This window comes from Manis javanica, chromosome 3 (assembly GCF_040802235.1).
Source record: "Manis javanica isolate MJ-LG chromosome 3, MJ_LKY, whole genome shotgun sequence".
NCBI lineage: Eukaryota > Metazoa > Chordata > Mammalia > Pholidota > Manidae > Manis > Manis javanica.
The window spans coordinates 179,090,593-179,104,630 of record NC_133158.1 but is presented as its reverse complement, the minus strand read 5'-3'; the positions used below and the strand labels follow the sequence as shown (position 1 = coordinate 179,104,630).

At 34.1% G+C, this 14,038-nt stretch overlaps 1 protein-coding gene across 17 annotated transcripts in view; it reads left to right on the top strand.

Annotated features, from left to right (window-relative positions):
* NKTR (natural killer cell triggering receptor) overlaps positions 1–14,038 on the top strand; it is a 46,162-nt gene that overhangs the window by 11,052 nt on the left and 21,072 nt on the right. For 9 of the 17 annotated variants that reach the window (XM_073232476.1, XM_073232477.1, XM_073232471.1 and 6 more), the window contains exons 6-10: positions 1,601–1,688; positions 10,158–10,187; positions 10,697–10,842; positions 11,790–12,012; positions 12,452–12,607. In XM_073232476.1, the coding sequence (XP_073088577.1) occupies positions 1,601–1,688; positions 10,158–10,187; positions 10,697–10,842; positions 11,790–12,012; positions 12,452–12,607 (643 nt within the window). Of the gene's footprint in view, positions 1–170; positions 1,689–7,275; positions 7,304–7,652; positions 10,188–10,696; positions 10,843–11,789; positions 12,013–12,451; positions 12,608–14,038 lie in introns of those variants that run through there. The other 8 variants (XM_073232473.1, XR_012129573.1, XR_012129574.1 and 5 more) reach the window with 8 other exon arrangements.

Genomic DNA, 14,038 nt, shown 5'->3' with positions numbered 1-14,038 from the left:
TTTATTTGCATGAACTTGGGGTAATTATAATATGTAACTTATAATTGACAAGATTAATTAAGGCTAACTTTATGGTTAAACATGACTTTCAGCATGGAGGTTAGGCAACTATATACATGAAAACTCCTATCTTCCTGCCTAAAACTGTCAACATATTCTTTTGTTTATAGAGAATGTGGTCTTTTGCAAAATGAAAAGGTAAGAGAACAAAGCTCAGTAACACAAACTCCAATTCTGTTCCCTTGCACCCTTCCTAATAAATTTATGGACAGTCTGGGTCAGGTTGTGGCTGGATTTCTTATATTGCTTGAAGAGTTGGAAAATTCTGTGAACTGTTTCATACATGCACCTTTATCTTTTTTCTTTTCCTAATGGGTTACTCCTCATCAGGGAAAAGAATTTGGTTATGTTTTTTTCCCTTAAACCAAGCAATTTCTTTGAATAAAAGTTGGTATTTCCTCCTTTCTCAAAGGTTTGTATGTTTTCTTTTGTATACCACAACAATATGGTTCTGTTTTATTCCTACAGTAGTAGCATTTGCATAAATCTAACTATTGCACCTGCCCAAAAAAGCCTTAGAAAAGTCAGTTGCAGAGATTTATAATAGGATCCAATATTGCCAGGTTTAAATGCCATGCTAGCTTCAGTGTTATAATAGTCTTTTATATTTCTTTTGGGGGAAAATGGATTACTACTCTTTTTCAGAGCCTGTTCCCAAGGTAATAATTTTTAAAGTTTTCTGTGTTTCTGTTTGTTCTAAAGAAAGATTTGTTGGATGAATGTTAAAAGGAAATTTAAGTTAACTTCAAAATTTTTCTATTAGAATTAAAAATTATCTCTAAGCGATCTTTATGACAGAGTTTTTCCTTTGAACTAGAAGGAAACAGCTCCAGTGTTTCTGTTAGCTTATAGCAGTTTGAAACTAATGCTATAGGCCACTTAAATGTGGTTGTTCCCTGTGACAGATACTTATGTATCTTAAAGTTGTATTTTGCCTTTTAGGTTTTTGTTTTTATAAGATTTTGTTCCTTAGATAAGTTTTGATTCTCTTGATTGGAAGGAATACACTTAATTTAGTTTGTCCCTACAACTTAATATATGAACATTTTTTACTTTTGCTTTTATAGTCTGCCTTCAGTTCAGTTGAGTAATAAATTTGCCATAAGTAATTACGCACATAAAAAGATTATTTAACTTTTCCCATGTATGGTGCATTAAGCAGGATAATTAGAAATTTGGAGGAAATGAGCTTTACTATAGAAATTTTTCTAAAATTTCTTTACTGATTTTCCCTGAAAGTTAATAGTTTAGATATTATTTAGCCAAAGTATGTTACTTTGCTAAAAGTGACTGTTCTAAGGCTGTTTGTATTAAAGTATTAAATACATGTTCTTTTCCTCGAGGCTCTAAGTAGTATTTTTTGGTCTTTTTATACTTTTGTATTTGATTAGTGAAAAAACTTTTTTTTCTAAATAGTCAAGTATGTATACTGACCAGAAGAGGAATTTCATCCTTTGCATTCTGTTTATTGCTGTGAACATTACACTTTAAAAAGTCACTTATAACTGGAGACTGACGAATTTGTGTTTTCTTCAAACAGATGAAAACTTTATTCTCAAACATGACAGAGCGTTCCTTTTGTCAATGGCAAATCGAGGGAAACATACCAATGGTTCCCAGTTTTTCATGTGAGTAGGCATAATTCAGAGATGAGCTTTTCTTAAACAGAGAAGCGCTGTTCATGAGAAAGATGGTATAGCTAAACCAAGTTTAATGCTCAAATTCTGTCAACTTGTGTTTTATCATTAATTTCTAATTTATAGTAACTGGTAAGCTCGAACAATCTCAACCATCAGCATATATCCTGAATTTGAAGAAAAAGATATAACTTGAAGGTGTACGGTATTTTCAGAATATGTTGGCATCTTAAGAAATTAGCTTTGACTGTAAATTTGGAGGCTCAGTTGGCCAAAGCTAGAATGTACCATAAACTATTGAGAACATTTAAAAATTGTTCATAGACTAGAATTAGATATACCCTTGACATGGAAAACAGTTGGTTTAAGTAAACCATTGTGTTGTTGGTTTTTTTCTCTTGCTGTTGCTCTTTAAGCCAGTTTGAGAGAGGCATCATTATTTTCTGATACTGAGTAGAGATAAGTGATTTGCTGTTGAGCCAGCATTGTAAAAACCTCAAACCTTATGAGATCTCTACGCATAATTGGATCAACCCAATGTTCCTCTCTTTTCCATCAAAATTTATGAGATTATCAAGAAACCCCAGAATGCTAAATTTGCTTTTTAAAAAGACACTTTTACATGCACATACAACACAATCAGAACTTTGCTAATTTCTTACCTGAAGGACCTTTAACATGCTTTTATATTCTTATCTAAAGCTACACCAAAACCTGTTTTTATCTAAATCCCATCATAGAAAATACGAAAAATAATTGGCTGCCATGAAGTATAATGCTTTTGATTGGAAGAAACTCTCTACAGATGTGTTACATATGTTGGAGAAAAGCGTTATTCATGGTTTACCACAAAAAGTTTTTGTCATCTTTCTGAATGGATGAGTATGAATGGCGCTTCCCTGTTTTTAAAGGAGTAAATTACTTGTAAAATAAATCTCACATTATTAAGTTTGTCTGGAAAATAAATTTCCAACATGATCTGATAAAGTTCAGATAAGGGGCATTCTTTGCCAAGAATGTCCTAAAAATGGAAAGCTGATCCAAGATTCTAAGTGCTTGGAGTTGTGCAGGAAAACAGGAAGCCGTAAAGCCGTTGTCCTACACCTTGTTTTGATCTGATGGAGTATTAGTATTACACACAGTAGAGTATTTTTCTGCTAATCCTCGTAAGGGCCAAAAAAAAGGATTGGCAAGTATTTTGAAAACTTATTTTACAGTAATTTAATTAGAAGCTGTTTACTCTTTGAGGTTTACTATTTCCATTTTTAGGCTTATCTGAACTGTGAACATGATAAACTAATGACTCATGGTCAAGAAGCTACCATCTGAGGGCTCTAAAGTTTCTTTTAGATTTCCTTTGTCAGCACATTTGAAATTTGATTTATTAGGTAGCAGGAATTTCTTCCCATTGTTACATACTGAAGAGCTTATTTTCATAAAAAGTTAAAACCGAGGCACCTGCATACATTAATTAAAATTCAATAAATGAAATTCTGCCTTCAAAAGTTTTAGAGTATCTTGTTGCTGTGTTATTACTTCCTTAGTCTTTTCTGAAAATGTTTGGTATTGAAATTAAGGCCATTGTTCTTTTCTGCATAGTTTAATTTTACATTGGACTGTAGTTTTTGGCAAGGAAAATGCCAAATGAAAATTTTAACATCAGTAAACAAGGATTCACATTTTAAAATTTGTTTTCATAATTAACTATAAATAACACTAAAATCACTGTGAACTTGTGATTGGAAGAACATTTTCTGCTTTTGGTTGGAATTTACTTAATGGAAATTATACAGTTAAAAGCAATCTTGGAAATTAGCATTTTTGTATACACACACAAAGTCTGTATGTCTTTTTGTTTTTTTTAAGAAGTTTTTATGCATGTACTTTTTTTATACTGGCTGGAAGTACCAGTTCCTCATGGGAGTAGGATAAAATAAAACTAACATTCACCTTTGTAAACAAAACATTTCTCTGCTTTTATGGAAAGGATAGGTAAAATGGAGATGGTGGCCCACAAAAGAAAAATCTTTGAAAATCTGTGTTGCAAGCCCAAATCTTTTTGGAGTCAAAAATAGTAAAAATGTGTAATGTACTCTTCCAGTTGTGTATGATCAAGATAAATTGCTCTAAAAGTTGAGGTTATGAGGTTGATGGTCACAGAGCTAGCTAGCTGATTGCTTCCCAAGGGTGGCTGCATTTTGCCCTCATACCACAGCTCTTCTGTGACCTTTTGAGCAGCAGTTCTGCAATCTGTGTAAGAATGGATGGTAAAATGTCAAGAAATGCTTTGATAGTTCTATAGTTTTATAGGCTTAGTAAGGACTTCTAATATATCCTTGCAAAATTGTATTTGTAGTCTGTATTATGAACCTGTTACATTGTAACTCCTAAGGAATAAATTTGGTACTATTAGTGTGGGTATTTGCAAAATGTTCCTCAAGGATTCTTGCACTTTGTGCAATAACTATTGTCTTCATTACTTATGAATTTAAAACCTCCCCTTTCTAAGGTATACATCATTTTTATTAAACATAATTTTGCATATTTTGCTTTCTTTGGATGGAATAATTATGTATGTGATGAAAATCATCTTTTCTTCTATAAAGCTATTTGTAGTTTTTGCAATAACACTTATATCTACTATTGTATTAGTCATAATGATTTTGCAGACCCAAATAGAAGAAAACTAATTCATTTTGGAATAGTACTGCTCAAGAATGAATCACTGAGGAAATAATGATTTGTCCACATTGAGGTATTTTTGAAGGAATTCAAAGACCTAGGACCAGAGTAAAACCAAATTAACTTGATACTTAGTCATTTTGTCCTTTTGTATTATTATTTATTTCTTAAGCCAAAGACTAGGAAAAAACCACAATAAAAACTGTAGAATTAAAAAGTCTTAGAATGGTAAAGGATTTAGGCATCATTTACTCCAGTGTTTCATTCTATAGATAATGCTAAATAAGTCAAGAACAACAACCATACACAGTCCAGGTTATGGAAATTGTATTCATAATCCAGAAGAAATTGACAGCTGGAAAGAGAATGCTGCACACTGTAAACTACTTAATTTTATTGACCACTCTTGGCTGATCAGTTCTGAAGTAGAAGCACCAAGCATTGCTGCAAAATAAAATGACATACAGGGAAATATTTTTCCTTTGGCTGTCAGTAATAACAGTCTCTTAATTCTGGCTCTAATTTTCATTGTCTCATAAACATTCGTCAAAAAGATAATGAAGTTATTGCATAAAGCAATCATAAAAATGATTAGTTTATATCTTTGTGTTAACTGACTGTTCTGCATTAGAGCACTAACCTAGCTATCAAGAAGCCTTGGTTCTATGTTTACTTGCCATGTATCTTGAGTGAGTTTTGTCTTTCCTTTTCTATTTATAAAGTAGCTACCCCACTTTCAAAGATACATTAAACATTTTGGTGTGAAAATTTGGACAAAAAGGAAAAAAGTGTTTTGTAGGTTAGTCCTAAGTTTCTGAATGTGTGGAACAATGGTGAGCAAACACTGTCTTGCCTAAAGGAAATAGTTGTAATTGGGTGATTTCCGTAACTCAGAAGGGTGCTACAAAGAAGCTTTGGGCTCATCTTGCCTAAGTCAGGAGCAGCAGCAGTCATCTCATCAGCTGATGTTAGGACATTGGCACAGCAGAAACACCTGCAGAGCTTCAGAGAACAGTGTCTGCCATTGGCCACTGTAATGGTCATAATAATTACAGAAATAAAAGAAAACAAGATAATGTAGAAAAGTCAAACTGAACTTTAGACAACTAGTGTTACATTTTAACAGACATAAATAGAACTATGGGAGGGAAACATAAGTTCTAGGATATATTCTATGTCATTTAAGAATCAGACTTGCAAGTGGCTACTCACCTGAATTGAAGAAAAGTGCTGATCATTTCAGAGTAGCAGAGAAGGGGGAATTGAGAGGTGCTTTGGTTTTAAAGCTGTGCTGATGTTTTGAATAGTAAAAGTAGATTTGGGTAGAAATGCTTTTTTGCTCCACATATTCATGAATTTGTGTGAGAGGAAATGCCAGTAAGTGTTAATAACCTGAAAATTTTAGTTTTTTCCTTCTTTTTGGGGTATAACACCTTCATATGTTAATTTCAAGATTTTTCATGAATGAAGTTCATGAACTTAACCATTAGCCAAGTTCTCTGAATGTCGTGTCACCCTTAACATCCAGTCTTAATATTATTTAATGTATGTGTGACCTATGTTTTAGCAGCCTGGAAGAAATCTCGTGTCTAGTGGTGTTTGGTGTGTATTATGTTAACTTTAGTGCTGAGCCTTTGAAAGCTGTTCTGTTTTGGTGATCTTTGAAACACATAGGTAGAGAGCACTGTAATGTGACTTGCTTAGTTTCCATTGCCCTTACACAAGCTTTTCCACTCTGTACAGTTTGGTGCATCTTCCATGATGGTGTGATAGCTTCAGGAATTGAAGGAAAAAATTACATGTTTACAGCTACATTAGTCAGAAGTAGCCATTTATTTCCCTGCCCATACCACTCTGCACTGGAGTCACTTTTTTTTTTTTACAACATTCATTGAAAACATTATTTGAAACATTATATTCTCTTTTGACAGTAATTAATATGTCAATACCTTTATAAGAAATTAAAGCTTATTTTTAAATATTTTAAGATTCAGTATGTCCAAACCCCCATAAAGAATTTTGTCCACTCTGTGTATTAATGGTTGTGAGTAGTAATAGATAATGCTTAAAGTTTAATAGGTTTTTTAAATTGGTCAGACACTGCATTTAAGAAAAAAAAATTCATAATGGGGAAAATCAGAGATCAGACAGGAGAAGAAAGTACCATGGCCAAGATTCAACAGCACACTTTTGTATTTTCATCTCTCTTGTCTTTTTCTCTTTTGAGAAGATCCTTAAAATTCTAACTATGCTGTTTTATTATTATTTTCAGTGACTTAACTACAAAAGTGTATGTAATGGCAATGAGCAGAAACTAGTCCAAACGTCTGCTTGTTATTTCCTGATAGAGGTTTGGTGTGATGTGTGGCTGAAAAAAGGTTTCAAATATAGAAACATGAAATGTTTTTTAACTATTCAAAGTGAATCAATAAAAAAGTTCCCTGAAAAAAATTTCTTTAATACTCTAAACTCAGTTCTTTCTATTGAAATTTTTGCTTTCCACTAGTGGTACCTGCTCCTTGACATTCAGGTTTTTATGTTTATATACTCAGGATACACTGTTCTCTTTTGAGAAAGATGTTAGTTGACTTAGTGTCTAGGATTGGTGAAGCAAAATGTAATGTTTTGTCATAGCTCTTCACACTAGTGTTACAATATCAAAGATCTGAGCAGAGTCCCACTTCAACCAGTGTTTTTCTTAAGCATAATTCATCTCTACATACATATTCTATGTGAAAGAAAATTTAGAGCCCTCCATTTTGAAAAGCTTTCTTGCTTTGCATAAAATTTGAAAATATTTAATTTCAAAGTTACATTGATATTAAAACATAGATTCAGTCTTGTCTTAAAAGTGTATTACAATTTATTTCTTGCCATTTTTGTGTAAAATTTACAGAAAGAGTGTTACACCGTGCGCTCCAAAGGTAATGTCTCATTACTCTAAGGTTCTCTCTTTTTCTTTCTTTGCCTTTATCTCTTTAATCCTATTGTTATGTGCATTGAACCATTTTAAGAAAAAAACCTTTCTGCTTGATTTATAGTGACAATACAAGTAAAACAAGTGTGTTTTATTGTTCATGGTTAATCTTGGGAAGTATATTTAACTTGTATGGCTTGTCTCTACCACACTTCCGCACCTCTATATATAGAATGGTTTAGATTTCATGTCAGTACAGAACTGTTAATTTCTGTGTAAAGTCAAAAGCTTCTTGGATACTGGTATAAAAACATAGATTGTTTTTAAAAATAACAGTGACATTTTTCAATTTCTAGGATTTATGAGGTTTAGATGAGTCCATGTGCATATATTTTTCAAGTGGATTCAGGGTAAGAGAATCTGGAAAATCAGTGTCTAAGTGACAGGAGAATATGAAAATAATGAAAGATTTTATGATTTAAAATGTCTTTTGTTTTTTTTTCTCCTTTAGATATGTTTTAATAAGCATGTATAAACTTCCATATTTGTGATAATCTCTGGCCTTCTTAAGGTCTTAACTTACTGGCTGTATGTCACCACTGCATGGGTCTTTACAGTTGTTCCTAGTTTTAAAAAATCAGTTAAGAGTTTGTGGGTTAAAGATCTCTTTGACAATTTTAGTACAATTGAATAATTGGACTGAGCATATCATTTCCCCCTGCCCTTCCCCATTCGGCAGTATCCTCTGTTTATCCATGTCTAGTATCAGACAGTGCCAATACGCCTGCTTTATTTTGGGATTTCTACTCCTGGGAATGTAGGCTGAGAGGCCCAGAAGGCATTGTTTTGTTAAGATGAGCTCAGTATTCTTAAAATGTAGTCTTAATAAATTACAATATACATTCCTATCTCTGCATCCTAAATTACGGATGCAAGTAGTGGACTTACACCAGTTTAGGTACTGTGGGCAGCTGAAATTTGTCCTTGAAAGAATTGTTCTTATCTTGATTTGTGATTCTTCAGTAGTGTAATAAAGGACTTTTCATTTGAATTAACAAAACTTGCTATTCCATTCTCAAGTTGAGTCACAAGTAGTATGTTGCCACATCATTGCAGTTAACTAGAAAGTTGTATTTTCACCTTTTGCTCCAAAGATTTGCCATAAGGTCATTTTTATAGCACTCCTTTTAGCCAGAGTGAAAAATTGAATTGGGCTGTGTGTGTTTTAGAAAAATCTGTAAGCTTTTCCCCAATACCAGATCTGAGAGTTGTGAGAGAAAGGATCAGGGAAGGAGGAAGAATGTATCTAATTAATAGACCACTCCTTGTTTTCACTGCTACATATTTGAGACTGATCCCTTACATGTAGAACATTTTTACCTTTAAAATATTTTACTTCTTTATGTCTTTCATACAAGGGAATCACTATCCAGTATCTGTACTAATTTCTTCCTATCTGTAATGTGCTTCAGTAAAGTTAAGATTATGGAAAGCACATTTCTATCTTATTGTCCACAGTATTTCTGGATGCTAGTTTAATAATTTAAGTATTAGTGCCTTACCAGTTTGCTAGCTTTTCTTTTTCTTCTTTCTTCTGCTTGTTTTTATTCATTTTTACTATTATGTTGATTGAATTACCACTTCTCAATCTTCTAAGGAAAATTTGAGAGTAGTTTTAAAAAATCAAGATTCCTTTTAAAATTCTGGAACTTAAATTGACATTTTACTTTTTTAAAATTAAATTCTGTAGTGCTCTTACAGAATTGAATATTCTTAATGTAAGTATAAATATTAAAATCTTATAGAATAAGAATTTTTAGCATTGCTGTGAGGGTTAAAATCATGTTTTGATGGCTTAAATGTCTTAGCATTGCCTTAAAATGAATAAAATTGCCTTCTAGTACAATTGATTGGTTTAACGTGGCCTGATATCCAGTGACCTTTGCCTCAAATGTCTACTGTTTGTGGTATGTACTGCTGAGTCTAGTTGTCTGCTTTTGAATTTTTTCCCATTGCAATTCACACAGTATGAAGATCTGTGAAAATGCCGTGGGAAAACTAGCTTTGGTGCAAAATATTTTTTCCAGATGTACCCATAAAGGCTTTCTAAGACTGAGTGACTGCCAGTTTGTGACTGTAGAAGCAGCCGGTTGGGTGTTTTCTGGACCATGGAATTTTAAATGTCTGTAATATTATACATCATTACTTACTTGGCTGTCAAAAGTGTTGGCAGATTGAAGGTTTGCTCTCTGTTGCGTTTTCAGTTGCTGTGAATTGCAGAACTTCACCTTAGGTGGGAGGGGCAGGAAGTTCTAAATATAGGACTCCTGAGGCCCACCTCCATCTACCTGCCTAAAAGATGCAGACTGACTCAGTAAGAAAAATAACAAATAAAAGAAGTCATTTATAAGTGTGTGGAGCAAGTGTTTGATTATACTTTTCTTTCCATAGGGCAAGTGATAGGTGTTTCTTTATTCTTTTTAATTATCTTGATAAATTTTTAGTTTGTTTTTGTTTTGATTTTGAGAGTAACTTTAATTTTAATGTGTGTATGTGTGTATATATATATATGCTGTGTATTTCAAACCTATTTCATATATATGTATACATATATAGTTTTCATATTGAAAAAATAGGTATGATTTTATAATTCATAATCTTGAGGGTTTTTTTTTTAATCAGTTAAGGGCTTCTATTGCTATTTTTAAAGTTTTTGAATTTAGATGTGTATCATGTTTAACTTCCTTATCTTTCTATGTTTACCTTTTTGTTCTCTACATGCTCTGCTTTAAACCCTTCTGGTCTGTTCACCTGAACACCTGATTTTTGCCATCTTCTTTGTGTTGATGTTCGTTGCACAGTACCACAAAACCTGCTCCGCACCTGGATGGGTAAGAGTTGTGTTCTTACTCCTTTGGGAAGGTGTTTAGGTAGCCAGTCCAATATAGTTTGGACTAGGGGTGAACGCTCCAGGGCTGCTCTTCATTCTGGGTTAATCTCTCCCAGCCAAGCTGTTCCTTAAGGAGCACAGGGTACAGTAGCCTTGAGACTCACTGGTTCTCATGTCACCCATGTCTTTTCAATGGGTTGACTTCTCAATCACGTTCTCTTGAGTGACTCTGTAAGGATGGTTTCTGAGTATCAAATGCAATCTATCACCAGACTCTTTGCCATAAAATAGTTAAGAACTATTTTTTCAAAGGCAGAAAACAGGCTGGGTTTGAGTAATTGCTGGTTTTTCCTTTTATGAAACAGTTTTCATTCCCTTCTGGTTGCTCCATACATCAAACACTTTGTTTTTATTTTCAGGTCTGTGGACATGTCACTTGTAACTGTCGACTTGATTATTGCTCATGGCTTAATTACCATCAAACCAATTCTTGAATTTGTATTGTGACAGGGTGCATGTTGTCTTTGGACTAGTTATTTCCGGTTTTGAAGTAATTGAACAAATTGAAAATCTAAAAACGGATGCTGCAAGCAGACCATATGCGGATGTGCGAGTGATTGACTGTGGGGTGCTTGCCACAAAATCTACAAAAGATGGTAAGAGTTTTTTGCAGGATAGAGGAAGCTAGGATACAGGTAATGCATGTTGAAGACGATGCCTCCTGGATTTCAGTAGTGAAAAACTATGGTAGTATAGCAATGGCCCTGAATGCCTCTATATCAGCCCCTATATCCAGTCCATAATCAGCATCTCATCAAATCTTACCTCTTCTTTTTACTTGCCCTGCTATCAGCATGGTCTAAACCACCAGTATCTCTCACTTGGATTATTACAATAGCCTCCTAAGTGTTCACTTTGCCTCTGACCTTACTCCTCTATACTCTTTTCTCAGCAGCTCCCAACTGATCTCCTTGCTTATACTCTTGACCCTCTACAGTCTGTCGTTAACAGCAACCACAGTGATCTACTCCAAGGCTCCCTTCTCAGTCGGCCAACGCTAAATAAAGTCTTTTCAATGGTCTGTAAGACGCTCTGGCTGTCTGCCGTTTCTCTGACCTCTTCCCCCTCGTTCATTTTCTTCTTGGCCATGTTGACCTTTACTCCAGCATGCCAAATACTCAGGGAATTTGTATTATTGGCTGTTCCCACTTTCTGGAGCACTCTTCATTCATGACCCCCACCCTCACTTCCTTTGATCTCTGTTCAAATGTTATCTTGAATTACTCCCCAACTCTCCCTGTTCTCCTTTTTCTGTCCCTTTTTTTCCCCTCCTTTTTTAGCACTCACCATTTATCATATTATGCAGTTACTTGCATATTTTCTTATCTGACACAACAAGAATATAGACTTCCTGAGGGCAAGGGCTTTTTTACCTTAGAATCTCAATAGACTTTATTATCAACTTGAAAAAAGTTGATTTAAATTTTGTTTTTAGTTTGCTATATATAAAGCATGTTTTATGATAGGTAGTAATCAAGTTTTTTACTCTGAAAGGCAGGCACTGAAGTCCAGCCCTAATATTTTTGTTAATATTTCTTAAAAGTTTTTGAGAAAAAAAGGAAGAAACCAGCTCATTCAGAAGACTCGGATTCCTCTTCCAATTCCTCTTCCTCTTCAGGATCGTCTTCAGAAAGTGTAATTGATCATGAGAGAAACAGAAGGAGGAAACATAAGAGGAAGCTAAAAGTTAAACATTCTAAAAAGAGACGAAAGGAAGCAAGCAGTTCAGAAGAGCCAAGGAATAAACATATAATGAACCCAAAAGTGTAAGTGTGAAACACCAGGGCAGTCTACACCTAAAAAACAAACACCCTGGAATGGGGAAAGTATGGGCAGTTCTGTAAACTTAGATTTATTCCCTGTTGTGGAAAAAGGTCAGCATTTTTTGGACTTTTAAGTGGAAACCTGGCAAATCCTAGGTGTAGCACAGGACATTGCATATCAAAGATTTATGTGTTTGCAGGTGAAAATAATCCCTGAAACTCTTAAAAGAAAAGAATTAGATCATTTGACAATTTTTATATCAGAATTTTAGTACTTGGGCTTTTTCACTTGGTTGATGTTCTCTTTGTGAAATTGTATAAACCATTTGAGATTTGCAAGGTACCAGTAGTTTTCCTATTATTTTTGTGCTATTATTATTATGTAATATTACTATGAAACACAACATTCCACATCTTAATTGGTGACTTCATTTGTTCTAAGTTACTCTGAGAGGAGTGATACCAATGAAAAAAGGTCAGTGGATGCAAATAGTAAAAGGGAAAAGCCTGTGGTCCGCCCAGAAGAGATTCCTCCAGTGCCTGAGAACCGATTTTTACTGAGAAGAGATATGCCTCTCGTCACAGTAGAACCTGAACAGTAAGTAGGATGATTAAGCCTATTGTCAAAGCACTTTGAAAGATAACCATGGGAAATACCAGATTAATGAATAACATATATCCTGCCTTTCAGAATTCTAGTAGTTGCACATTCTGCTAGTAGGAAAGGGGTTCCGGTAAGTTGGTCAGTGAAGAAGTTCTTATTGGAGGTCTGAAAGATTTCATTACTAATCATATTTCCTTAGAAATTTCATGTTTCATTAGAAGTGAGATTGTAGTTGTCAGAATAGAGGGTTATTTGAACTTTTTGAATCCAATCAAGTGATAAAACGTGTTCCAATTTTTATACTGCAAAATTAATTGCATCGTGATTGGAGATGTAATTTAGTATCAGAACTCTGTTATTGTTAACTTGCTTAGTGATAATTTCTCTACATTGGAAAAGCTGTTTTGTGCTTTTAGATTTGTTGTCAAAACTAGTTATTTAGTGTTTTTGTGTATTAGACTCGAGTTTAGAATTATTGTGAAAAGAAATCCCATAATGTGGTTGTCATAACTGGCAAAATCCCTGTGAAGAGTTGTGTTGAAGGCAAAGATGTTCTGCAGTACACCCTGTTTACAGTCAGGTCTCTGTATAATGTTATCATTTCATTCACTAAATATTTTTAAAGGCTGCTATTGTTTTATTTAATAAAGATAGCATGAAATGGAATTATCTTTGAATTAATAATTTTTTAAATTAAACTATCATTGATAAACAATCTTATGAAGGATTCACGTGAGCAACATTGTGATTACAACATTCACCCATATTATCCAGTCACCCCCAACCCCAGCCACCCCATTGCAGTTACTGTCCATCAGTGTAGTAAGATGCTATAGAGTCACTACTTGTCTTCTCTGTGTTATACTGCATTCCCCATGAGCCACCTACATTATGTGTGCTAATCATAATGCTCCTTAATCCCCTTCTCCCTCCCTCCCCACTCACCCTCTCCCAACCCTCTCCTTTGGTAACCGCTAGTCCCTTCTTGGAGTCTGAGTCTGCTGCTGTTTTGTTCTTTCAGTTTTGCTTTGTTGTTATACTCCAAAAATGAGGGAAATCATTTGATACTTGTCTTTCTTCACCTGGCTTATTTTACTGAGCATAATGCCCACTGGCTCCATCCATGTTGTTGCAAATGGTACAATTTGTTTTCTTATGGCTGAATAATATTCCACTGTTTATGTGTCTCACATCTTTATCCATTCATCTACTAATAAACACATACGTTGCTTCCATATCTTGGGCTATTTATTGTAAGTAGTACTGTGATAAAGAGGGGGTGCATATGTCTTTTTAAAGCTGGTATCTTGTTTTTTTTGAGTAAATTCCTAGGAGTGGAATTCCTGGGTCAAATGGTATTTCTATTTTTAGTTTTTTGAGGAACCTCCATATTGCATACCACAATTGTTGAACTAATTTAAATTC